The sequence below is a fragment of the Amia ocellicauda genome, chromosome 13 (genome assembly GCF_036373705.1).
Source record: "Amia ocellicauda isolate fAmiCal2 chromosome 13, fAmiCal2.hap1, whole genome shotgun sequence".
NCBI classification, from domain to species: Eukaryota; Metazoa; Chordata; class Actinopteri; order Amiiformes; family Amiidae; genus Amia; species Amia ocellicauda.
Window position 1 is genome coordinate 12496398 of NC_089862.1, and position 13758 is coordinate 12510155.

General features: G+C 42.2%; 2 protein-coding genes across 6 annotated transcripts in view; one reads left to right on the forward strand and one right to left on the reverse strand.

Moving 5' to 3' along the window:
- The window catches only part of fip1l1a (FIP1 like 1a (S. cerevisiae)), a 31228-nt gene extending 23536 nt beyond the window's left edge, over positions 1 to 7692 (forward strand). For both annotated transcript variants that reach the window (XM_066719894.1, XM_066719893.1), the window contains exons 16-17: positions 6227 to 6370; positions 7336 to 7692. In XM_066719894.1, the coding sequence (XP_066575991.1) occupies positions 6227 to 6370; positions 7336 to 7483 (292 nt within the window). In that variant the 3' untranslated portion in view covers positions 7484 to 7692. The remainder of the gene's footprint in view (positions 1 to 6226; positions 6371 to 7335) is intronic.
- A 555-nt stretch (positions 7693 to 8247) lies between these two features.
- lnx1 (ligand of numb-protein X 1) overlaps positions 8248 to 13758 on the reverse strand; it is a 64053-nt gene continuing 58542 nt past the window's right edge. For all 4 annotated transcript variants that reach the window (XM_066719888.1, XM_066719890.1, XM_066719891.1 and 1 more), the window contains 3 exons: positions 12657 to 12882; positions 9228 to 9386; positions 8248 to 9128 (listed from right to left, as the gene is read on the reverse strand). In XM_066719888.1, coding sequence (XP_066575985.1) covers positions 8993 to 9128; positions 9228 to 9386; positions 12657 to 12882 — 521 coding nt within the window. In that variant the 3' untranslated portion in view covers positions 8248 to 8992. The remainder of the gene's footprint in view (positions 9129 to 9227; positions 9387 to 12656; positions 12883 to 13758) is intronic.

Genomic DNA, 13758 nt, shown 5'->3' on the forward strand with positions numbered 1-13758 from the left:
TAGGAGCATGGGCTTGGATTGAGCAAGTACCCCTAATGATCCACATAAAAGAAAAACAGCAACCGCAAGATTTCAGAGTAGTTAGACATAATTAGAGTTCTTTGCACGAATGGAGTCTAATGAGTTGTGCAGTTCTCAGACAGAGAGGATCTGGAGGGGAGAGGGTCAGGGTTTAAATGAGGTGCTCTTTCTCAGGGCCATGAAATGGTTGTCCTCAGGAATGGAAAATTGAATAAAATCTGAGCTCTTGTTCGTTTTGAAGTGCAAAATGTTCAACTTGACAAAGGCTCTTTCCTGAATCATCGGTTGCTCTTGCATACCATTTCAAACTAATATAACTTTTAAATAAGAATAGCCGTAAAGAATTTGGTTATTATAATAACTGGGATACGATCTTAATTTATGATTTCTTTCCCCAAGACCTGTGACTTATTCACCATGTCACGTGAATGCTACTTTCTGTTTATTAACTTTCCGTGGTGCATTTACATCCGTGGAGACGATTAAATCCAGGCAAATGTATGTCGACTGTTAGATTTCTTGACTAAACTGGATAAGCTTAGATTCTTCTCTCCTTGTTGTCTTTCCATTAATAATTTCTTGCTTTTGATGGACGTGAGTCTTGCAGTGTTCCAACACAAGGACACCCACCCATTAAAAGCTGGTGTAGACGTTGGTCTCAGTGGTGGTGTCGTCCGCAGAGTGTTTAGATGTGTGTGTTACAAATTACAGGGTCAGCACAGAAGAGCCAGACCACTTCCAACATCTGTTTGGCAGGCAGCTTGATCGCAGTCCAAAAAAGAGAGTTGGTCATTCAAGACTTCCTTGAAATGAACCCTAATGGTTTCCAGGCTTTGCAAAGTCTGTCTGCCAGAATTATTAGAGTTGAAGGGAGTGGTGGTGGTGGTGGTGGTGGAGGTTCAGGTTTTCATGTGATTAAATTATCAGCCATCTGCAAGAAAGCTGCTGCCACATGGCTCCAGCAAGAACCCAGAGGTACTTAATTTGAAAAAGCTGCTCATTGAAACTGGAGTGATGGGTGAACGGGGTCCTGGTCCTGACAGGTACAGCAGGAAGATTAATGAATTAGCATGGCCCAATAAAAACACCTTGCCAGGTGGCTAGAAACAAAGGCAAGCCGGAGTACAAGACATTTGTCTCAAACTTCTCCACTATGCCTCAATTATATTCCTTCTCCAGATCATTTGATGTGTGTAAGGGTTTAGAGGAGAAAAACGCCAGTTTGTGGAAAATTCTATGATGGTATCAAAGTTATATTCATATCCTTCTAAAATGTGTTTGGACATTTTGTGACTCAAAAATTGAATTCCTCCAAAACTCTACAGTTACACAAGACTCATAATAGAGCTTCTCCAAAGGTATCTTCTCAGTTTTTGCCTAGGTTAGAAAACCAAAATGGACATCATATCCTAACTGTTTGTTGACAGATTTGATAGTTAGAACAAGAGTGGAATATAAAATTTGATATTTTCTCATAATCAGAAGTGCTCTACATGTCAATTCCAATATAGAAAGATTTTTGTATTTACTAAATATGCGTTATCATATTCTGATTACAGATTATAATTGTTTTTGGAAATAAATTGAGTATTTTGTGTAATTAAGCATGTAAATGAGAGAAGAATGATTAGTTCTACAGGAAATCAAGGTGCATTGCAGTTGGGCTTGAGGAAGATGCTCACTCACTTTCCATTGTTTTAAATTCTGTTGGCACTTTTCTCCATTTAGTGTTAATCATTTCTTTATTACTGGGAATCATCTTGCTTTTCAGTCATCTTTGTTCTACAGGAAGTTCAGCTAAAAATCTTAAGCTCTCCCACTATCAAGCTGTAGTTGACCTTTTAGACTCCTCATTCACCAGCTTCAGCTGTGCATGTGGGGGAAACCGCCACAAGCAACTAGCACTGAGCAGCTGTGTCGCCACAAAATAAGGAACAAGCATTTGTGCCACAGATACTCCTGTACAATACTCATCTGTGAAGGTTTTTATAAGCAATCCAGCCTGTGCTTCATTTGGGAATCTTCTTGCTCTTTCTAAAGATGTGTGAAACAGACTGACATGCAAAGCTTGTCATTTGTATTCAGTGAACTGGTCTGAGTGGAATATAGGGAATTTTTATATATATATATACAGTGAGGGAAAAGAGTATTTGATCCCCTGCTGATTTTGTACGTTTGCCCACTGACAAAGAATTGATCAGTCTATAATTTTAATGGTAGGTGTATTTTAACAGTGAGAGACAGAATAACAACAAACAAATCCAGAAAAACGCATTTCAAAAAAGTTATAACTTGATTTGCATGTTAATGAGGGAAATAAGTATTTGATCCCCTATCAATCAGCAAGATTTCTGGCTCCCAGGTGTCTTTTATACAGGTAACGAGCTGAGATTAGGAGCACTCTCTTAAAGGGACTGCTCCTAATCTCAGCTCGTTACCTGTATAAAAGACACCTGTCCACAGAAGCAATCAATCAATCAGATTCCAAACTCTCCACCATGGCCAAGACCAAAGAGCTGTCCAAGGATGTCAGGGACAAGATTGTAGACCTACACAAGGCTGGAATGGGCTACAAGACCATTGCCAAGCAGCTTGGAGAGAAGGTGACAACAGTTGGTGCGATTATTCGCAAATGGAAGAAACACAAAATAACTGTCAGTCTCCCTCGGTCTGGGGCTCCATGCAAGATCTCACCTCGTGGAGTTTCAATGATCATGAGAACGGTGAGGAATCAGCCCAGAACTACACGGAGGATCTTGTTAATGATCTCAAGGCAGCTGGGACCATAGTCACCAAGAAAACAATTGGTAACACACTACGCTGTGAAGGACTGAAATCCTGCAGCGCCCACAAGGTCCCCCTGCTCAAGAAAGCACATGTACAGGCCCGTCTGAATCATTCAGATGTTCATTGGCAAACTTCAGAGGAGAACTGGGTGAAAGTGTTGTGGTCAGATGAGACCAAAACCGAGCTCTTTGGCATCAACTCAACTCGCTGTGTTTGGAGGAGGAGGAATGACCCCAAGAACAGCATCCCCACCGTCAAACATGGAGGTGGAAACATTATGCTTTGGGGGTGTTTTTCTGCACAAGGGGACAGGACAACTGCACCGCATCAAAGGGACGATGGACGGGGCCATGTACTGTCAAATCTTGGGTGAGAACCTCCTTCCCTCAGCCAGGGCATTGAAAATGGGTCGTGGATGGGTTTCCAGCATGACAATGACCCAAAACACACAGCCAAGGCAACAAAGGAGTGGCTCAAGAAGAAGCACATTAAGGTCCTGGAGTGGCCTAGCCAGTCTCCAGACCTTAATCCCATAGAAAATCTGTGGAGGGAGCTGAAGGTTCGAGTTGCCAAACGTCAGCCTCGAAACCTTAATGACTTGGAGAGGATCTGCAAAGAGGAGTGGGACAAAATCCCTCCTGAGATGTGTGCAAACCTGGTGGCCAACTATGAGAAATGTCTGACCTCTGTGATTGCCAACAAAGGTTTTGCCGCCAAGTACTAAGTCGAAGGGGTCAAATACTTATTTCCCTCATTAACATGTAAATCAATTTATAACTTTTTTGAAATGCGTTTTTCTGGATTTTTTTGTTGTTATTCTGTCTCTCACTGTTAAAATACACCTACCATTAAAATTATAGATTGATCATTTCTTTGTCAGTGGGCAAACGTACAAAATCAGCAGGGGATCAAATACTTTTTTCCCTCACTGTATATATATAGGAAGGTGTTTATTTTTGTTACATATAGCTCATCACCATAAGCCCGTATCGATCCACTTCTGGATGAAGACCTCCACAAGATGTTTCTACTTGCTTCCACCTACAGCTTCTCTTTGCCATGTCCTCTTCATCTTCAAATCATTTTTCCATCTCTTGGAATCCATTCGATAGCTTGGCCCATTACCATTTTATCATTTTCACTCTTTCAGTGATGTCACACATTTTGGTTTGTTCTCAGATCCATTAAATTCATATTCCAGGCATACATCTTTGCAAGCTTCATTGTCGTCCACAATTTTGGCCAGTTTTCTGAGCCATATTTTCAAATATGTCCTTCCTTCTAACTGATCCCTAATGCAAAACCAACTACTGTTTTTAGTTTGTGATTGACTAGTCAGTCCAATTTAAGCAGTGGAACTATAAATTAGATCCACAATTATAATTTGTATTGGTATATTTGACCTTTATTCAGCCAAATTGTGCTACTGAGATTAGGATCTATTTTCAGGCAAAACTTGCAGGTGGGAATGTGGCAATAAATAGACGAATCCAGTTGAGATATGATTGTGTAGTCGCACTTAAATCAGTCAAACCAGGCCAGGAGATTGGCAACACTTAGAAAATGTGTTTGTTAGACCAAAACAAGGGTTCAATCAAAGGGTATTATATAAGGCTGCATGTTGTGTGCCGAATGCCTACTTTACCTACTCAGTTTTTTTTTTTTTTTTATGGACTTTGGCTCATTTGAACAATCCAATTCATTGTACTGTTATTTTGCTAAACTTTAAATGCAGAATGAAGTTGTTAAGAAAAACGAACAGATTTCGTAATTTCTTGTGGAGGGAGATCTGCGGTAACACTGAGTGTGTCATTGATAACTCCAGAATGTTTCCCATAGTCTCTTGTGGCCTTCCAGCAGCTTTAACGCATCATGCTGTGCAGTCATTTGGTGTACACTTGCCTTATTGATTCACAGCTGATATCAGCAGAGTGACAGTTTTTTTGCAAAATACATGCTTCCAAACAAGTGTTTTCATTATTTTTTGATAAGGCAGTGTCCAACTGGCAGCAGATGAGACGGGTCCATTTCCGTTGCAGTGGGTGATCTGCACAAATACAATGGCTCGTCAGAATGTGTAGAGGTTGGAATCTCTCTGTTCTCGATATATGGATAGATACGATGATTAGGACCCAGTCTTGAAATACAGTTTATTGAGGGTATAGGAAGTTCGAAGCTTGAGATTTTAATTGCAGATTGTGAGAATGCATTTGAGCCCCCTGATCGAGAGCAGCAAAGGAGGCTGATAAGAATTAGGCAGGGGGGATTAAATGTGTCCGTTCAAAGCTTGTCAAATATCACATAATAATAAAGTTGTTTCCTGTTTATTGAGAACAGACGTTTGCAGAATAGTAATAGGAGGAGCGTATCAGGACTAATTCTCATCTAGTGCTTCAGTCAGTTATTGGGGAGATTGTGGTTTCACAATTGTGATTAGCATAACACTGATGGAGGCAAGAGTGGTGGATGGTAGCATTGCTCACAGGTGTGTGAAAAATAGGAAACAAAGAAGTGGTTTTGAATCTAAACTGATTAAAAACTAATTTTCTTCTAGAGGATTTGAAAGCCCATACTCTAATGTGCCTTCTGATAGGGAGCTAGGGGGGTAAGTATTCTAATTTAAAAACGAAATAAATAAAACTTGTTGTTCAGGTTTTCATTTAACCTGTTGTAACACGGCGGCTTGTTCAATCCAGCAGTACTATTACCGTCCTTTACAGAAAGGTTATGCAAATGATAATAGAAGCTTTATGCGCTTGAGGCCCTCCCTGAAGTTATTTAAATTAGAAGCAGGTTTTGTTCTGTGGCTTCAATAACGGCTGTGGTCCTCAAGGTCCTTGCCTGCTCTGCCCAAAGACAAGTTTATTGAACCGGGCTGATGAATGTCCTATTAAGGTCTCCTCTACCACCAAGAGCTTACTTTAAAAAGCATATTATGGATCCAGATATTGTGATCAGTTTAATTTCTGTTTTAAAATGCCATCCATCTTTCTCTCTCTCTTTCTTGTCTGCGTCTCTCTCTCAACATAAAATGAATGATCGCTGGGGATCTGCTGATCTCTCCATTGGTTTCCTACCTAATCTTGTGCTCCTCTTGTTCTTACCCAGCCAGTCCTTTCTGTTTGTGTTGTATTAATAGCTAGCTATCAGACAGCCTGATCGAATGAGGCCCTCTTCAGCACTTCCAAATTTGCTACATGAAAGGCGCGCGTTAATTATTACCGTATGCTTGTGAACAGAATGATCTGAGATGTCGGCCTCCATCCCTTAACCAGAAGTATAAGAGGCTGCTCTGATGCAAGGCTGCAGTCCTATCTTGGTGTGCGATCCAGGTTTTGTTGTTGACCTACTTCCACTGCACGCGCCTCGCAAACCTCTCTGAAGCGCAGAGACTGAGTACGGTTGTCCGTTTTTGCAGCGACGAGGAGCGGTTCAGGTACAGAGAGTATGCCGAGCGAGGCTACGACCGGCACCGCGAGAGGAGCAGCCGAGAGAAGGAGGACCGCCACCGGGAGAGGAGGCACCGGGACAAAGAGGAGAGTCGGCACAAGTCCTCTCGCAGGTATATATCGTCATCAATGCCGCACAGGGCGGGAGCAGGCAACAGGTGGCAGTGTGTGAATTGGGGCCTGGATGATGTTGAACAGAAATGTCCAGGTTGTAGATTCAGTGTTAAGAGTCCCTTAACTAAGCCCCGCCCATATGTCCATATAAGGATGTGAAGAATTCTAGCCTCGGGTAAAGCCAAACCCACACACTGAATATGCATGAGCTCTGGAAGTTTCCATCAAAATAATCAGAAACAATTAAAATCCTGATCCCTTTTGTTCTGTGATTAAGAACAAGATCAAAGCAGTGATTTGAGAACCCGATTCAGTGACTATGGACTATAAATAGTATTTTATTTTGTGTCTGACAAACTGAATCCCTGGCCAAAGGCGAGTGTGAATAGGAAACATTTGTGTTTGTTTTTAAGATGTTCGTTTATAGACCATGAAGTGTTAACGACTGACGCACTAGGCAGAGAAATCCAGCACAGTACGAACAGACGTCAGAGAAATGGATACCGCAGTTCAAAGCAAAAACAGTATAAAATAAGTATTTTCTTTTGCACGAGCATTATAAACATGGTGGGATTGTAAGCTTTTCGATGGGTGCCAAGAGAGGCTTTCCAGTAACTCGTCCCAGCTCTGCAGCTTCCGACTGTGTTTTTTGGAAAACCAGAGCATTACAGAGCAGTGAAGAGGCAGTTATACGACGGGGATTACATCTCAAGATATCCGCTTGGCCAGGACGTTATTGTGATCAGAGTAAAAGAACTGGAACACAATGCACAGTGAATTCAATGTTACTCTGGGGAGGAAATGAAAGTGACATGTGTAGTCCAAAATTACAGAAATAGCACCAGAGAAGGGCTTTTTTGGGGCTGTAAAATTGCCTGAATTGCGTCCCAATGTGAAGACTCCATAAAGTGTCATTACTCGGGGGTATTTTTCTCTCTCTCTCTCTCTCTCTCTCTCTCTGTAGCAGCAGCAGGCGAAGACACGACAGCGAGGAGGGAGACGGACACAGACGACACAAACACAAGAAGTCAAAGCGGAGCAAAGAGGGCAAGGAGGCCAGCGACGACCACACGGCCGAGCAGGAGAACTCAGAAGCCGGAGTCATGGAGTGAAGAACTTTTTATTTTTCTTTTCTTGATTGTTGGGTCTTTTGTATTCTCATGAGTACTCCTGAGTTGTAATGTAATCGGTAAAAGTAACAGAAGTTTATTTCGTTTTCTTAGGTTTTTTTGAACACTGGTCAGAATCTCAACCTTGTTATTTTGGTGTGTTAAGCACTGAGAACATATGTTAATTTGTTGAAATAAAAAAAAAAAGTGAGCTTTTGATAAAACAAAGTTTGATTCTTTATTCGGTGGTCTGTGATCTATACAGTGTTGTATGTAATGCTGAAGGGATCTCGTTCAGTTCAGTACCATTATGTATTCAGGATTTGACTCGTTTATACTGAAATAAGCTTTCAGAGTTGTTAATAGAAGTGTATAAAATAGTCAAAATGGAGAAATCAAATTCTCTTTAAAAAAAAGTTTTGCACTCGCATTGAAATAAAGCCATCAACCCTTCAGAGGAAGAAGCTCCCCCGACTCCGATATTAGCAGCGCCATTAATAATCATGATCTTACAATCCTGAGATAAGCCGCTCTCTGGCACTAGAAAGGACGGTGTTTTATTAATAAATGAGAAATGGTAATTCTGCCCTGTTTGAATAAGCATTAGGCAGCCAGTGTTCGCTGTAAGGGACCGCTATGGTCGGTTGCTACGTTTAAATGTTTTACTGCAATGTTCAGTGCTTCTGAAAAAAGTTAGATTTTTAGTGCTAATTTACCTTATTGAACAAGAGCAATGTTGCTTAGATGACACACAATGCAGACTGTGGTCCTTTTTAAGAACTTTATTAATTTTACCAAAGGTACCATCAGAGTTATTACACAGGCCCAAGCATTGAAAACGATCAGAAGTAAACAGACCATGTTAAATAAGTCCTCAAGAGTCGAACCACAGAGAAACACAGAGGTTTTTTTTTTTTGTTTTGTTTTTTGTCCCCATCCCCCCCTATGTTTTTTTTTTTTTTTTTTTCAAAAGTATGAAAATCAGTAAGGCCTCCATGAAAACATCACATCTGCACAGATTGAGAACACATCTATCGAGGTTGTCTGAAGAATTTCGCGACGGCATCGGAAAACACATCAACAAGGGTTAGCGCTGCCGAGTATCCATCTGTTGATCGGCAAATGCGGGAGGTGAGGACCACTGCAGTACAGACAGAAGACAGCCATCGTTTCAAGGCCATTAAAACAAACGGAAAGGAAAAAACGAAGATACAAGTGCTTGAATCTGTATTCATAGACAGCAACATTTACAATATATAAATGTGAGTCCAATTAAATGCTTATTCTAACATGTATAACTATGTCGTTGGCAACATGTGTCTTCTCCCAGTCTCTCCTCCAGTCCGCCCCGCGCCCCCCCCCCAGGGAGGAGTCTGGACGCTCCCTACCACGTCGGATCTCATCACCGGGATGTGGTAAAGCTTCTGATGGGATTCTAGACCCTTCTGTGAACGCCAGGCAAAGAACGTGTACATTGTTTATTGTTTCTTTACAGCTCACAGCGAGCGGCTCCTATAGCAGACTGCCGGGCCAAGACACGATGGTCAGAGTGATCCGTCCCCGCAGTTCCTTCAGCATCCGCACCAGCGCACTGTGAGTCATCCCTGATGTGCCCTTGCAGTTCACTTCCAGAAGCATGTCACCACACCTGGAAAAGACAAGTCTGGGGTTAGACTAGGAACACCTGACTACGTGATTTTCACTCCCCGAAAAATGAATGCAATTCAATAATCTGAAGAGGTCGTACCTAATCCTGCCATCGTTGTAGGCCGGTGTCCCTTCGACAATAGATCTGATGAAAAACGCCTGGTTGCAGTTCATCTCCTCGTAGCCGCCCACTATGCTGAAGCCCAGGCTGCCAGAGGTGCTCCTTCGCAGAACGATGTCTTTACAGCAGTAGAGGTGCCTGAAAGAGAAGTCATTTTGAAAGAGGTTAATTTTAAACCCGTCTCTCTGTCTCCCCGGGCTGACAAACCACTGTCACGCCATTCTCCTCTCCAGAGCATCGCAATAGAATGACTTCAGAAACGCAAAATTGCAACAAGCTGGAGGATATAAAAGGAAAACGCAGCTGTTTTTCTGCTCGTTACTCTCAGTGGCAGACTGATCGGATCGCATCGCGTGACGCCGGGAACTCGAAACCAAGCTGATCAAACAGTCAGAACCCAAACTTCAACAACATTTCATTTGAGACGCTGAGGTTTCACAGATGAGCCACGCTCAAATCTCAAAGCACGGGATGGGTTTCAAAAGCCTGGTATTCGTGTGCCGGTGTTCAGTCCAGAAAAGACTGGGTGGGTTGGTTGGTTCTATGCACGATCCTTTTGTTTAAAGATGGACGGGGAATGGGGTCAAGCGGTGGCCTGACTTAACCACTCACAAGGTGAACGGTCAGCTGCTTTGAAGTCTGAGCCCATCATTACTGACTGCTTTCTCAGGCTGAATAAGCAGGAAGATCATCTTGTTCTAATTAAGGCGGAGAGCCAGGCGTGCCAGGTGAGGAGTCCCCTCTGCTTCCCTGGCACATTGATCTCTCTGTCTGGGAAGGAACAGCCCACTTTCAAACTGAACACCAGCCCCCATCTGACAGGCCTACACTGAGCCTCAATTCTCAGGTTGGGCTCTACGATACATCTCAGTGAATTCCTGAACACAATCCCTTTTCACAAAGCACCTTTTCTGGGTAAAGCTTCACTCAGATGTACTCTCCAATCTGCCCTGCTCCCGTTTCCAGGCCCGTGCAGTGAACTTGAATGTCCAGAAAAGATTAGTAAGTGTATAGTTCCTTCAAAAATGGTTCCTTTTCCACTTTATTCCAGTTATTTAACCTCAATATCACACTTAAATCATGTTTGTGGTAATGAGGTTTATTTAAAGAAATATTAGACTGTTTTCTGCTTAATATGACCTACAATCACGGAGTATTTACATCGTCTTGAATGACTGTGCTAAAACAAAGCTTATATTTAATAGTGTCCATGGGACCGTGACTGATGCCTTTAACAGACCAGCGATGGGGACTATATTAAAAGTTGCAGTTTTAAGGTTTTATTATTCCAGTGTCATAAATCTGTTTAAAAACCGTAGGGCAGGTCAGTAATTAGGTCTTTGCTAAATTGGCTTTTGGCTGGCGGAGGTTTACAGATTTAATTTCTTAACAACGTGGATCCGCTCCAGCAGACAATGCAGAGCCGACTCTCGGACTGGGGTGAAACCACGCTGGTCGAACAGCGCCTCAATTACAATAAGTGTTCAGTCCAGACAATGTGTTGCAGCCCGACTACTTACATTGCAAAGACCTGTTAATTTTAGCAACGGGTTTTGTTCCTATAACACTTAAATAAATAAAAAATCCAGGTCTAGGCCTATTGCGTTTTTAATCCTGTTAGTATTGTTTTCAATCGTGTAACGGTACTACAAGCCCAAATGGGATTAACTAAATTGCTCGTGAAACAGTTATTTTTATCAAGGGTGCTTTTCCGCTCCTCCCGTACGTACGAAGCCTAATTTAAATTATGAAATTACGACAGTGCTACTTGTCTAGAGGCCAAAGACTGGATTTCATCAACTTTCTGTTTTTATGTGCATATGTTTCTGGAAGGAAATGTGGTTCTTGCTTGTTTTCTTCAGCGTTATTCCCTTTTATTGTATTTGTCGCTGTAGTAATAGTCATGCACGTCTGAGAGTTATGGCTATTGAGTGAACTATTTCCCGTAGCTTCACTCGGACAGTTGTGTCGCAGCAGAGGAGGACAGTTTCAGTCGGGGCTGGTTTCTCTATACGTCTGCCTGCAGCTGGCACTAGCTCAGAGATCGGGGTTGTTTAAATCCATTTAATGTTGCCATGCTTAATGCTGCTAAGCCTCTTAAAGTGCAATGCAGCTCCGCAGTGTGTTGCTCGCAGTCTTTTCAGATACCTCAAGAAAAACCCTTCACGTCTTGGCTTTATAGTGGGGAAATTCAGGAGAGTACACTTATCATCCGATCATAATATCATCCTCACACATCCCTCTTCCTTGTGTAAACTTAGTTTCCCCTCTCAGTCTGTAGGATGCACAGGAAACCACGTATTTACCCTCGAGTCCTGAAGTGAGTATCTGTGCTCGACATCAGTCCAATTAAAAATAACATTTTGAAAATAAACAAGAACAAATGGAAATTGTCATGAGAAGAACTGTCTTCCATTTAGCGCTGGGGAAGTCTCGTTCCCTCTGCGCTTTACGGTGAAGAGCTTTTGAGCTCAGCTAATGTATGTATGAATTTATTTTCCATCCATAGGAACAAAAAAGGAGACTGGGAGATGGCACTGTTTTGTTGCCCCGTTAAACATTGCTAAAAGGTGATCAGAGGAGAATTCCCAATATGGATGCCATCAAATATCTTACAAATGTGAATCCTTGTCTTTATTGCATTCAATATGTGGGCTCTGTAAAGCGTGGCATATTTATTAGCTGTGATGCCTGCTCTTCTCCCCTTGTGTAAAAGTGTGTTTTGAGAGAGAACCAGGGCTGAATACACATTGTATCCCCAGTGTCGTGTTAATGAGGGTAAGAGTCTGTTCACCTGGAGGAGTTGGCAGCTGTCTTCCTAATAGGTGTGCATAAACACTGGAGCTCTTCCTCACGGTGGTGTGGGCTTTATGTGTTCAGTAATTAGTGAACGGAGCACTTCATGAAGACAATTTAATATCTATTTTTAAACTAGATACAATAGTTTATAAAAAGGAAATGAAAATAATTGTCTTGATTTTACTTATAATTTTAGAAAATATAAGTATCCTTTACTTTCTTTAAAACAAAACTATTAACTATTTATGTATTTATTTAAAGGTCCTAAAGTATCTCAGAAGCTTGCCTCTATAAAGGGTTGCAAATCTCGTACTGCACAATCTGCAGGAGCTGTCAAACAGCCAAGACAGGCTGACCGGTCTCTATTAGCCGCTCTAGACCAATCGCCTTTTATTAATGGCCTGTTGGTAAAAGACGAACATGAGAGTGAAAGCTTCCAGGCGAAGAGGGAAAGACAATGTTGCGTGTGCCGCACAAGGTGGCAACACTCGTTTTTCACAATTGCTGTCATCCACTCAGTTGGGCCCCAGATTAGGACGGCACACAGGCAGGCTTACGAAGGCTGCCGATTGGCCTCCTCTGCCCTGGCAGCGCCGGTTCTGAGCTCACCTGGGCAGCTGGAGCCACGAGGTCCAGGGGGGGGAATAGTCTTCGCTGGTCAGCAGGTTCCTGTTGGCGTCTGAGAAGGGCAGGCCATCAGTTTCGCACTCCTCCACATGTCTCATCTCCAGCACTTTCAGGACCACGAGGGAGGAGGTGTTCTTCAGGTTGGCCACGGCCTCTCCGCGCGTGACGCCCGTCAGGTCGATTCCGTTGACATTCAGTAGGATGTCCCCTGAAAGAGACCGGAGCTCAGCTGCCTCGCTCTTCACACGGCAGACACGGAGCTCACGTGGAGCCACAGCCAGCATTAGGCCTTTACTGTTACATTAAAAGTGCAATATTTGTTTTCAGAAGCTTAGTATATACACACGCAGGCTAGCCTAATGAACAGGTTTGTTTGGAAGACAAAACATGAGTTGAAAAACACTTGAAACACTTTGTTGACTGGCGTGGCAGGGATTCCAGTTGTGTGTAATCATTCACCATTTTAATGAGCACAATACCCAGCTGCAACACCAAAACTACAGTTATAACTTAATCAACCAGTTTCAATTAAAAAAAAATCAATGCTGTAGTGAATTATCTAAATAAGAAGCAGATGCAACTGGGAATTGCATTCATTTCCATTTGGGAACATTAGGCTTTTAACAGCTTAACTGGTTTCTGAAATGACTATTTGATTTCAGATGATTAGCAGGATCACAGGCGACCCAAATAGAGAGAAAAGGCATCTCGGTTTGAAAAATACAATAAAGACAGACCCATGGCACTACCATGAGATATGAAGCAAAGAAAGTATCCAAACAAACATAAAGCAATTAAAATCAACCAAGGAAAAAAAACACTTAACACAAACGCATAACAAACCGTCTTAATGAGCAAGTAATTGTTGTGGCTTTTGAGAATCTATTTTAATGAGGTCATTACATAACACATCGAAACTGAGTATTCTAGTACTTAATATTCATCTGTTAGAGAATGTGTAATTATTTCCGATGGTGTTCCAGAAGAAAAACACTGTTGACAGCTGAAGACTGTTTTTTGACAAATGAAGTTATGTATGATGCATCTACGTGTCGAACATCAATCCAAATAGTCTTGGCTGATG